General features: G+C 31.0%; 2 protein-coding genes across 3 annotated transcripts; both read left to right on the plus strand.

Moving 5' to 3' along the window:
• The first annotated feature begins 2,774 nt into the window (after positions 1 to 2,774).
• On the plus strand, positions 2,775 to 4,357 carry LOC132748571 (ly6/PLAUR domain-containing protein 6-like). The gene is made up of 3 exons (XM_060738173.1): positions 2,775 to 2,857; positions 3,361 to 3,500; positions 3,724 to 4,357. The coding sequence occupies exons 1-3, from the start codon at positions 2,800 to 2,802 to the stop codon at positions 3,898 to 3,900; spliced, it is 375 nt and encodes a 124-aa protein (XP_060594156.1). The 5' UTR covers positions 2,775 to 2,799; the 3' UTR covers positions 3,901 to 4,357.
• Positions 4,358 to 9,737: 5,380 nt separating this feature from the next.
• On the plus strand, positions 9,738 to 12,817 carry LOC132748572 (ly6/PLAUR domain-containing protein 6-like). 2 transcript variants are annotated; one of them, XM_060738175.1, is made up of 5 exons: positions 9,738 to 10,238; positions 10,646 to 10,753; positions 11,171 to 11,251; positions 11,836 to 11,975; positions 12,245 to 12,817. In XM_060738175.1, the coding sequence occupies exons 2-5, from the start codon at positions 10,657 to 10,659 to the stop codon at positions 12,419 to 12,421; spliced, it is 495 nt and encodes a 164-aa protein (XP_060594158.1). In that variant the 5' UTR covers positions 9,738 to 10,238; positions 10,646 to 10,656; the 3' UTR covers positions 12,422 to 12,817. The 2 variants fall into 2 exon arrangements, with proteins under 2 accessions (XP_060594158.1, XP_060594157.1); XM_060738174.1 differs by lacking the exon at positions 9,738 to 10,238 and having other exon boundaries at positions 10,549 to 10,753.
• Positions 12,818 to 13,227: the final 410 nt, after the last annotated feature.

Consider the following 13,227-nt stretch of genomic DNA (forward strand, 5'->3'; position numbering starts at 1 on the left):
AGAAAAACCTTTAAATGTCTATTTCTAGAGAACTAATTGATTGATGATCACCAAACTTTGTCTGTAGCATTCTTGGGTAGTCTTTTATCAAGTTTGCTCATATGAATTTGATTGGCCCCTTTTATGGGCCGCTAAAGCTAAAAATAGAGATACCTTTAAATGTCTATTTCTACAGAACTAATTGATGGATGATCACCAAACTTTGTCTGTAGCATTCTTGAGTAGTCTTTTATCAAGTTTGCTTATATAAATTTGATTGGCCCCTTTTAGGGGCCACTAAAGCTTAAAATAGAAAAAGACTTCGAACATCATTTCCTACTGAAATAATTGATACATGATCACCAAACTTTGTAGCATTCTTAGGTAGTATTTTATCAAGTTTGCTCATATTAATTTGATTAGCCCCGTTTAAGCTAAAGTTTAAATGCCTCAGGTCATGGCATTTCTTCAAATTATTGTTTAAACATATTCTATGCTCAAATTTAATATAAGAATATATTGACATTCCAACACTGATAAGCAGTTGCTTCTGGTGAGCGACTCAGGGCCATCATGGCTCTCTTGTTTTGTTTTGCTATGGGCCTTTCCTTCCAACTCTTTTTTTTTTAATTTACGTGTATGAAATCATAGGCAAAACTCAAGATTTAAGAAGTTTTCAGGCAGTTTCTGATTACGAGATAAAAAGTCTTTACATCCCAATAGTAATCTATCTATATGTTATAAAATAGGATTTATCTATTATTTCATCAATATAAAATACAATATTGCTAGGAGGATGTATGATAACAATATATATAACAACTATGATCAGATCTTCATGATCACACAGTTATATTTTAATGGTTGTCTACTAGTCCCCCTAGTCTTTCTTCCTCTTTGTATTTGTCATATTTCTCATATGACCGTTTGTTATGACAATACAGAAATTACCAACGTATTTGTAAATCTTGAACACTAAAGAATGAGAATATCATTTTCTTCGGGGAGATACAAAACATTTTCAGTATGTCTTTGTGTCTTCAACATGTAATTGTGTTCGATGTACATAACATGGTTTTTAAAATGATAAAAAATATCTATGTTAAACATTATTGAATTTAATAATTAACTAAATTTTTTAAAAATCAATATTATTTATTAGCAGACATTGTTTGTCAGTAAATATTCGACATTCATGTCATGTAAACTTTTGTCTTTAGTATAAAAATCAGTACAATTAAATCCCTTTAACTTTTACTATGCTATACAATGAAAAAGAAAATCATTCAATATTTTTTCCTAACTAATGTTTCTATATTTAATATCAAAACTATAGATATAAATTTTGAAATCGACTCATGAAATTAGATGTAATGCCATCATGAAAATACCTCTTTAAATTTATTATTACTTTATCACTATTATACTATAATCAAATCAGCATACCCGTTACAGACATAATATGAGCGAATTAACGAACTCGGGAAAACATGCGTTCACGTGTTATCATCAAACAATCACGTGTTAGAATGTGATCAATCAGTTAACGATTATGCCGACAGTAAATATTGCCGACAATTATACCTGACGTGAGAAATACCATCCATTACGTGCCCCGATACCGTCATCACATTGCCCTTTGTAGTCACCGATCTATTTGATAATTAGATAATAATGTGTTTAGAGTGTTACTTTTAACACTGATTACACGATAAAGAAATAAAGTATATAAGAACAAAATAAATAAATACAAAGCCATACTGTTATTTTGGAACAAGCATTCATGCCAGGACTTATCTAATATACTAAAACAACTTTATACATATTAACTTACAACTTTATTCTTTACCTTGTGCTTCTCGTGATTGGATTTAGTTCAGGATAAAACACCTTTAAAGGTATGAAATAATTTTTGATTTTCGGCCACGACTCTTGTTATGTCATTTCTTTATTCGGTAGTTTTTTCTCTCTCACCATATATTACTATTGAATGTTTTCATTAAAATTTTGCATTGCCTCGGAAATAGTTTTAGTTTATACACTTTTAAGTTAATGTACACGTACTGGTTCTTGTAGTTTTGTTTCTTTGTTCGGTATTTTCCCTCTCATTGAAAGTTTTCATCAAAATATTGCACTGTCTTTGAAAATAGTTTTAAGTTTATACACTTAAGTAAATATACATCAAAACATGTATCATTTATGATGGAAATGAATACTCGTCTGACATTCTTGTCAAATATCGTATGTTTAAAGCACACATTTTTTTTCAGATTATAGAAAATGACCTACCTGGTGAGTTTTGCTTTGGTACTTTTGGCTGTCATGACGACAGGGACATTTGGTTTACACATCCATATAGATTACCGGAATTTTGAAGGTGTGTATCATTCATTTGTAATAATTAATGCTTACAATTTTTTCCCTGGTGTAGGTTAAATTTTGATTTAGTTTAAATTGCGGAATATCGGAAAAGTCTTGCTTTCAAACCTGTAAAAATTAATAAGTGCAAAAAAAAGTATGCTGAAAGAGAAAAAATACTCCATAATGTTCACGTTTTGTAATGAATCTGATTAACAAGACTGAAGTGTCTCACACGTGTTAAAAATAATGTATGAATGAAAAAGTTCAGAATCGGAGTTTTCTTCGAAGCTGAAAAGTACCCACAATACGACATATTATTTTAAAAAAATCTTTCTGCTACACAGTGCTTTTAACAGCTACATCATAACAAAGACATATATACATCATATTTTAACGTCTCTGATAATAATAACAATGATGTTCATCACTTTTTCAGCGTTAACATGTTACACGTGCCCGATGAAGAAGGACAACGAACAATGCAACAATTGGGCGCCTAACATACCATGTCCATTTAGTAAGTACATGTATCTTAACCTAAAATACAATAATTCATGTACCCAATAAAAAAATTCTATAAATATCGTTCATAATGTATTGGAAATGCTTAATTCTTTAAAAGTGTGGTGCAGTCCTTTTTTATAATTTAGATAGTTTCTATATTGAATCATCACTATTTTTCATTATCAAGTATTGGTCTATCACCATTTTTATATAAAAACCAGTCTTTTGAAATATATTTCTGTTTAGTTTAAACATATTTTATTTCTCATATACTCGTATATTTACACTTGACAATATACACAGAGCAATTCAAATATTCTTTAAAAACAGTATTAGAATGAAAGACAACGTCACTAACATTTTCACTAATTACCCAACGCAACGTTACTGCATCTGAATTAATTGCTTTAAATGACAAACGTATTATCTCAGAAAATATCATTGTACCATTTTCACAAATCATATATTGTTGTTGTCAGAAAGTTCTTATTAAATGTATACATTTATATTCTTTAGGACACACGGTATGCAAGACTGTGCATCGTATAAACGATAGAACCGGCGAAAGTATACAAGTCGACAAAATGTGTGCCATGCCAGACCAGTGCAGCAATGATCATGTAGGTTGCAAGGCAACGGGTTTAGAAGGAGAAATCGTAAGTTTAAACTCAAACATTACATAAATTTCCATTAAGCTAATTCATTGTATTATACTGTTAATTTGTTGTGTTCTCATTCCATATAAGATCTTCACCAAACCCTGTTCAAATTAAACGCACAGTTCTACAGTCATTTTATTCAAAACATTTCCAGAATTAATATATGTATCACAAACATATAAATTAAAAGTAAACCTTTATTTTTTTATTTATTTTTCAGGAATGTATCTCGTGCTGCACAATATCTTACTGCAATGTCGCCGTACCATACAACGTCACCACGTCACAGACACTGTCCGCTTCATTAATTGGTTCAACTGCAAGTCAAGTGACAAAAGTGGGCTGGCTTAATATTACAGTTACGTTTGCCTTCTTGATAATTTTAAGAATTGCATGAAGGTTAAAATGCAAATTGTCAGAAAAGTGCTACAAAAATCGTTATACAGGTGACGAGAGTCATTTTTTAGAGAACACTTTGTTTACAGTAGACTTCTATGTTCAAAAAGTTATTAGCCAAATTGGACGTATGTTCAGACCAGACTGGGACAGATTTTTTGTTCCAGGTTAAGAATTGACTGGTTTAAAGCCAAGTGCTATTTGAATTTAAGACATTTATAGGTTTTATAAATTATATTATTAGAATAGTTTGCATGTATAATTGTTTGCAAAATATATTTATGCAAAACGTTAAATTAGAGCATAAAAGACGCACTGATAGAAACTGTTTCATAATCACAAGGCAGACTTGTAATAAAACAGCTGAGCAACGGAGATGCATGTTGTATATTATACGCGGAGAGACTTTTTAGACAATGCCATTTGGAACAGATTGAAATAAATAAAGTTAAAATATTTGTTTCATTTGTTCCTTTTTCTTTCTAACCTGATTAACGCAACTTTTATAGTAGCTAGAACAGTCGATGAATATGTCCTACTCACCATGTAGCGTTATATAATTAGTTTGCGTGCGCCTCCATATCTTATTTATCACTAAACTTATTTGAAAATTTACACATGTCTGCAGGCCAGTATGACTATCACAGACCATAACTTCATACATGTATTTGATACATACATGTATATATTTAGTTCATTATTTTTATGCATGTACGCATTATTAAGTTTATGGAAGCCGAATGTACAAAATGTTCACCGGTTGACAGTAATTTTATATGTTAATAATTCTACATAAATTGATTATTAAAATGATTGTCAGACTTTTTTTCATTTTCACCTAAAATCGAGAAAACGGAATCCCTTAATAACCCCCCCCCCCCCCCCCAAAAAAAAAAAACCCCAAAAGATTTGCAGGCTTAATTTTATTGAGCCTTTTAGTGGACGGCGGTACTTTAAAGTGCAAATTACCGTCCACGCCCACTAGCACCGGGTTCACCAGAAGTCAACATTTTGACATGAAAAATTCGGAATTTTGGAATTTAGAAAGATCCGCGCAGATGTTCATATTGCGGTTATCATGTGACACTTTTGTGTGCCCTAAAGAGAAAACAATGGGCCGAATTAAATAAAATGGAATTTTCAAAGGGTATCTGCTGTTATAAAGCCTGCGTATCACAAAAAAGATGTCAAAGACAAATTAAAAAACAAAGTAGGCACCATACCCTAAGGGTAATTATACAGTAGTACTGGAACTACCCCAGTCTGGAACCACCCAAGTTGACAAAGGTCAAATCGAAGGAACTAAAATACCACACACATGCACACAACAATAATGTCGTGCTGAACTACGTGCGACATATAGGGGTTACTTTTGTCGGCGTAGACGTTGTTGTTGGTGTCGGCGGCGGCGTCCCCTAAGGCTTGTCTGGACCATACTTCAGTCACTATAAATCAGATTGACTATAAACGTGGTATGCATGCTTCTTTCAATGACCTGAAATGCAGTGCACAAGAATCGTTACTCTGCGCTTTTTATTTTTTCAGTTATTGCCCTTTGTTAAGTTTCATAGTTTATTTTTGTCCGAGCCATTTCTCCTAAAATATGGACGAAGAATAAATAAAATAAATAATCCATTTTCACAGAAGTTCACCAAGCAAATTGCTACAGCCAAATATTTCTTTTGTTTGGGTTTCACATCACGTCAACACTATAAAGGACATATGGAGACTTTCAAGTTTTACTGGTGCATTATTTTAGACATAAAATATACAAACACTTCTTCTCTTTATTGTTTTTTATGATTTTTATAATTCAATTTAAATTGTATTTGCAAAGGAAGTTTATTGTTCTTATTTTCTAACAAGATCGGACGTGGGCAACATATTTGAAAATAATAATTTATTTCGGAAAACAATGGTCAAATTGTATTAAGTTACACTATGCAATCAAAATGTTGAAAGTTTGTTAAGATCTAATTATCATATATTTCTTAATAAGTTACGAAGAAAATACATTGACTAGGTCGCAAATAGCTTGATTACATTCGCCGATAAAAGGCGTTCAGCCTGTGGTATAATTCTATACCATATATGAAAAATATTGCATTTTCCGGCGTTACCGTGAAGAAATATTCAATTTCATCGGCGTTACCTCATAAAAACGACTTGAATCACATTTTATCAGTTTATTTTCAATTTTCTATATCACAAGAAGTTAGGTTTATGTCATTTGCCTACCGAAAATCGAAATAATACGGTATAATAATGCTTTGTTCTACTTATAAGAGCCAACAAAAAGCCAAAATCTCGCTCAAAACGGTCAAGCCATCATTTTCACGAATGATCTTGAAAAGTAAACAATTTCGTGGAAATAATCTTGATGGGGGAGAAAGAGTAATGCGTATGCGGCTATTCCTTTTTCAGTTCGGTAAAATAAAACACAGATTGGCCAGTGGAAATTCTGGCAGGTATCCGCCATTTATTGCACAATTCTGCGTTTCTTATTGCAGGAATCGTGCGTGATTTTCACAATCCGGCGTTACTGGATATACAAGGTGATTATGTTATATACAAATTGTTCAATAAATGTCAAACTACTGTATTATATCGTAATATGTTATACAATATCATGATTTATATTATAAGTGTTTATATTTATGTTTGAGTAGATCTACTACTGTACTTCAGTTTGCAGTTTTGTTGAATTGTATGTCAAAATTGTTTTTGCTTACTTCGGTCTGTACTTTTTATACAATCACTTTTTACAATGCAAGAATTAAGTTGAAACCTTTTAAAGTAATAACGATATGTAGGTATGAATGTGTTTCTAGGTAAAATAATTACGGAGAATAATTCGACAGTTATTCTAGACTGTCCTGGTATATAAAATACAAATTAGGTGAAAGTTTACCGTTGGTGTTGTGATATATCATCCTCCATCATTACCTAAATAAAATCTTTGAAATAAACATTTCATGTTTTTATTTACTTTTATACCCCCACATGTCCTTTGGAGACATTTCTAGTTCTGCATAAAATCTATATTTTTATCTTAAATATAGTAAATGTCATCTACTATTATCTCTAAACGAACAAACTTAACTTTAATGTGGTTTATGTTTTCAGCTTATGTGGTTCATGTGTTTTTTTCAAGCTTTGTAGGGCTTGTAAAACAGATTTTTTTGTTTTGCTATAAATGGCCATTCCCTTCCAACTTATTCAGCAAAAAAGAATTTTTTTTAATTAACATGTAGTAAATCATAGGTAAAACTAAAGATTTTGGAAGTTCTCAGGCAGTTTCTGATCACAAGATAAAAAAGTCTTTACGTCATAATACAACGTAGTTAGCTATCTATATATCATGATACATTATATAATAGGATTTATCTATTATTTTATCTATTATTTCATCAAAAAATACTAGATTGTTCGGAGGATGTATGATAACAATATATATTACAACTATGAGCAGATCTTCAGTGTTTATGTACACAGTTATTTTTTGATGGTTGTCTACTAGTCCCCCTATACTTGTCTTTCTTCCTCTTTGTGTTTGTCATATTTCTTATATGACCATTCATTATGACAATACAGAAGTTACCTATCTATTTGTAGATCTTGCAATATGAACACTATAGAATGAGAATATCATTTTCTTCAGGTAGATCAGTATGTCTTTGTTTCTTCGACATGTAATTGGAGTGTAGGACAAAAGCCCCCCCCCCCGCACGAAAGCCCCCCGTCTAAAAATGACAAGGTGGACAAAAAACCCCCCCATCAAAAATACAGGTAGGACAAAAGAACCCCCCATCTTTTTTCACACGCACAGGTGCTCAAATTCATCAAATTTCACACAAACCTTTAAATAAAAATGAAAAGAATCGGTTTTAATGTTTATTTACAATGTATATATTGAAGTGATAACAAAGTATATGATAACAGATGAAATAATGCATGCATGCGATACTGAATTCATACCTTTTCTTATACACAACAAGGGTCAGAAGAGTAGTAATGTTTTATCACTTTGTAAAGGGATCAAATTAATATCCTTAGCTCTATGTCACCTACATGTGATGTCCATAAATATCTTTTAAACACATGAAAAACACAACTTTAATACACTATAAAATAAAGTGATTTGTATTGTATTGTATATATTGTATTGTAAATTTGATTGACCATGGGGGGGGGGCTTTTGTCCTACCTTTACTTTTTTATGGGGGGTGGGGGGGGGCTTTTTGTTCTATGTATAAATTTCATTGGGAGAGGGGGGGGGTAGTTTGTCCACCTTGTCATTTTTAGAGAATTCTAGTAAATGCATAAATAATAGATTATAGATCATTCAAACATTTTTTGTTTTGAAACATATCTTGTAAAAACTCCATCAATTTTTTTTACAATACATGATAAAATTTAGAACAAGAAATAACAAATTGCCAGTAGAAACCAGACGTTGGAACAACATCGAACTTAACAGGCGTGTCTGTACACTGTGTGATAGATCGATTGGTGATGAATTTCATTATATTTTTGAGTGTCCTTGTTTGATAACAGCAGAAAACGTTTTTTGAAACATAACTATTTAAAGAAACATAATATACATTCTATTGATCTTCTTATGAACACTGATGTTAACATTCCAGATTACAAAAAAACTTTGTTTATTTATTAAAGAAATTATATTAAAATTAACATGAGCCAAAAATTGTATAAATTTAATGTAGTGGAGAACCCTATTGAAGTATTTGTTTTAATACGGACTCCCGCAATATTTATGTTAACACTTTATATATCATGTTATTTTGATACTGATTCTGAAGCCTCATTTATTATGTACATGTAATTGTATTATTACCACATATTTTATTCTTTATTATAGTCTCATCAATGTGATACAGTATATACAACATATCATATATAAAATGCATAATTAAAAAGAAGACACATTGTCACTCTCTACAGAGTTATAAGAGACTTTGTATATATTATCATAAATACAAGTAAAATCGTTATAATTACACCATTGAAATGTAGAATTAAAATTCACATATTATAGTACAAATATAATATTTTCATCTATATATGGGACATACATGATTGAATATAGTATGCCTTAGTCATGTTCTGGATATGTTTAAGTAAAAACATGGATATATAAGATGTAATTTATTGTATGATGTGAGAATTTGTATATACAGGACATGACTAGGTACACGTACATGTTTATAGGGAAGGTGACCAAATTTAAACAAGGAAGTATAGGATATTTCAAGTAGGGACATAAATGTATATGATCTTGTCAAGTACATATTTGTAAGGGACATAATCATGTAAGAATATGAGTATAAAGAATGTTACAAGTAAGAAGCCTCATATGTTGTCATGTTTGTATGATCTGAGTGAATAAAAATGAAATTGAAAATTGAAGTTAGACCGGGGGGGGGGGGTGGCTTTCGTCAGGGCGGGCTTTTGTCCGTATCCCATGTAATTGTGTCGATGTACATACCATGGTTTTTAAAATGATATGAAAAATATTATCTATATTAGAAACATTATTGAATTTAATAATTAACTAAATTTTGAAAAAATCAATATTATGCATTTATTAGCAGTCTTTGTCATGTAAACTTTTGTCTTTAATATAAAAATCAGTAGAAATAAATCCCTTTCCTATATTTCTTTAAACTGTGAAAAATTTAATTTGACTATGCTATACAATGAAAAGATAATCATTTTATATTTTTGCTTTAACTTAATGCTTTTGTATTTAATATCAAAACTATAGATATACATTTTGAAATCGACTCATGCAATTAGATGAAAATACCTCTTTAAATTTATTATTACTTTATCACTATTTTTCTATAATCAAATCAGCATACCCGTTACAGACATAATATGAGCGAATTAACGAACTCGTGAAAACATGCGTTCACGTGTTATCATCAAACAATCACGTGTAAGAATGTGATCAATCAGTTAACGATTCTGCCGACAGTAAATATTGCCGACAATTATATCCGACGTGAGAAATACCATCCATTACATGCTCTGATACCGTCATCACATTGCCCTTTGTAGTCACCGATCTATTTGATAATTAGATAATAATGTGTTTAGAGTGTTACTTTTAACACTGATTACACGATAAAGAAATAAAGTATATAAGAACAAAATAAATAAATACAAAGCCATACTGTTATTTTGGAACAAGCATTCATGTCAGGACTTATCTAATATACTAAAACAACTTCATTTATACATTTACATACAACTTTATTCTTTACCTTGTGCTTCTCGTGATTGGATTTAGTTCAGGATAAAACACCTTTAAAGGTAAGAAATTATTTTTGATTTTCGGCTTCGGCATTTGTTATTTTATTTCTTTATGGTATTTTTTTGTCTCTCACCATATATTACTATTGAAAGTTTTCATTAAAATTTTGCATTGCCTCGGAAATAGTTTTAGTTTATACACTTTAAAGTAAATGTACATGTACTGGTTTTTGTAGTTTTGTTTCTTTGTTCGGTATTGTTTCTCACTCATTAAAAGTTTTCATCAAAATCTTGCACTGTCTTTGAAAATAGTTTTAGTTTATACACTTAAGTAAATATACATCATAAGTAAATATACATCATAAGTAAATATACATCATAACATGCATCATTTATGATGGAAAGAATTACTCGTCTGACATTCTTGTCAAATATCGTATGTTTTAAGCACACGTTTTGTTTTTCAGATTATAGAAAAATGGCCTACCTGGTGAGCTTTGCTTTGGTACTTTTGGCTGTCATGACGACAGGGACATTTGGAGTACACATCCATATAGATTACCGGAACTTTGAAGGTGTGTATCATTCATTTGTAATAATGCTTACAATTTTTCCCTTATGTAGGATAAAGTTTGATTTATTTTAAATTGCGGAATATCGGAAAAGTATTGCTTTCAAATCTGTATAAAATAATATGTGCAAAAAAATATGCTGAAAGAGAAAGAATACTTCCTATAATGTTCACCTTAAGTGATGAATCCGATTAACAAGACTGAAGTGTCTCACACGTGTAAAATATAATGTATGAATGAAAAAGTTGAGAATCGGAGTTTTCTTTGAAGCTGAAAAGTAGCCATAATACAACATATTCTTTTAATAAAATCTTACTGCTACACAGTGCTTTTAAACAGCTACATCATAACAAAAACATATATACATCATATTTTTACGTCTGTGATAATAATAACAATGATGTTCATCTTTTTTTTCAGCGTTGACATGTTACACGTGCCCAATGAAGAAGGATAACGAACAATGCAACAATTGGGCGCCTAACATACCATGTCCATTCAGTAAGTACATGTATACATGTATTATAACCCTTGCAGTGACTCAAATATCGCATCCTTATTGGCGATCCAGTCCTTTATGCTTGGTAGGCTTCGTGCTAAAACTATATACATGGATACAAAACATTTCAGTTACACAGACTCTGATGTTTCTTATAACCTGAAATACAATAATTCATGTGTCTAATAAAAAAATCAATAAATATCGTTCATAATGTATTGGTAATGCTTAAATCTTTAAAAATGTGGTGCAGTCTTTTTATAATTTAGGTAGCTTCTATATTGTATCATAACCGTTTTTCATTATCAAGTATTGATCTATCACCATTATAATAGATATATTCCTGTTTCAACTCGGCAGTGATAAAATAAGCATAACGTCACTTTAAAATTTTCACTAATCACCCAACGAAAGTTATCTGAACTTATTATAGAATATGGAGGGTATGATTGCTTTTCAATACATTGCAAACGTAATGTCTCAGAAATAAATAGTTAATACCATTGTGCCATTTTAACAAATCATATAATTATATATTATTTTTGTTAGAAAGTTCTTATTAAATGTATATACTTATATTCTTCAGGACACACGGTATGCAAGACTGTGCATCATATAAATGAAAGAACGGGCAAAAGTATACAAGTTGACAAAATGTGCGCCATGCCAGAGCAATGCAGCAATGATCACGTAGGTTGCAAGGCTACGGGTTTAGAAGGAGAAATCGTAAGTTTAAACTCAAACATTATATAAATTTTCATTAAGCTCTTTAATTAGCTTCTTCGTGAATTCATGATATTGTAATGATAATTCGTTGTGTTCTCATTTCGTATTACAGCAAACCCTGTTGAAATGAAACGCACAGTTCCCCAGTCGTTCATACTAAAGTTACTACTTTTATCCAAAATAAAATCGCCAACATTTCCAGAATTTAAATATGTATTACAAACATATAAATTAAAAGTAAACCTTTTCCTTTTGATTTATTTTTTCAGGAATGTATCTCGTGCTGCACAGTATCTTACTGCAATGTCGCCGTACCATACAACGTCACCACGTCACAGACACTGTCCGCTTCATTGATTGGTTCAACTGCAAGTCACGTGACAAAAGTGGGCTGGCTTAATATTACAGTTACGTTTGCCTTCTTGATAATTCTAAGAATTGTATGAAGTTTAAAATACAAGTTGTCAGAAAAAAGTGCTACAAAATCGTTTCACAGGTGACGAGAGTCATTTTTTGTTTACATTGAACAAAAAGTTATTAGCCAAATTGGACGTATGTTCAGACCAGACTGGGACAGATTGTTTTTTTGTTCCAGGTTAAGAATTGACTGGTTTAAAGCCTAGTGCTACTTGAGTTTAAGACATTTATAGGTTTTTTTTATAAATGATATTATTAGAATAGTTTGCATGTATAGATGTTTGCAAAATATATTTATGCAAAACGTTAAATGAGAGCATAAAAGACCCACTTATAGAAACTGTTTCATGATCACAAGACAGCTGAACGGATATGCATAATGTATATTATACGTGGAGAGACTTTTTTAGATAATGCCATTTGGAACAAATTGAAATAAATAAAGTTAAAATGATTGTTTCATTTGTTCCTCATACGAGATTAACATGAACGCAAAATTTACACATGTCTGCAGGCCAGTATGACTATCCAGACCATAAGTTGAACTTATGTTCTTACATGTATTTGATACATACATGTATATATTTAGTTCATTACTTTTATGCATGTACTTATTATCAAGACTATGGAAGCCGAAGGTACAAAATGTCCACCGGTTGACAGTAATTCTTATATGTTAATAATTCTACATAAATTGATTATTATAATGATTGTCAGACTTTTTTTTTCATTTTTACCTAAAAATAGAGAAAACGGAATCCCTTAATAACGCCCCCCCCCCCCAAAAAAAAAAAAATTGCAGGCTTAATTTCATTGAGCCTGTTGATGGACGGTA

This window comes from Ruditapes philippinarum, unplaced genomic scaffold, assembly GCF_026571515.1.
Source record: "Ruditapes philippinarum isolate M1 unplaced genomic scaffold, ASM2657151v2 ctg1019_1_1_1_1, whole genome shotgun sequence".
NCBI classification, from domain to species: domain Eukaryota; kingdom Metazoa; phylum Mollusca; class Bivalvia; order Venerida; family Veneridae; genus Ruditapes; species Ruditapes philippinarum.

Excerpts from the sequence above, each read along its gene's own strand:
- LOC132748571 (XM_060738173.1), top strand. The coding sequence starts at position 2,800 with ATGAAGAAGGACAACGAACAATGCAACAATTGGGCGCCTAACATACCA. Across the intron at positions 2,858-3,360 it reads TAACATACCATGTCCATTTA|GACACACGGTATGCAAGACT; the intron begins GTAAGTACATGT and ends TATATTCTTTAG. Across the intron at positions 3,501-3,723 it reads CGGGTTTAGAAGGAGAAATC|GAATGTATCTCGTGCTGCAC; the intron begins GTAAGTTTAAAC and ends TTTATTTTTCAG.
- LOC132748572 (XM_060738174.1), top strand. The coding sequence starts at position 10,573 with ATGATGGAAAGAATTACTCGTCTGACATTCTTGTCAAATATCGTATGT. Across the intron at positions 10,754-11,170 it reads AGATTACCGGAACTTTGAAG|CGTTGACATGTTACACGTGC; the intron begins GTGTGTATCATT and ends CTTTTTTTTCAG. Across the intron at positions 11,252-11,835 it reads TAACATACCATGTCCATTCA|GACACACGGTATGCAAGACT; the intron begins GTAAGTACATGT and ends TATATTCTTCAG.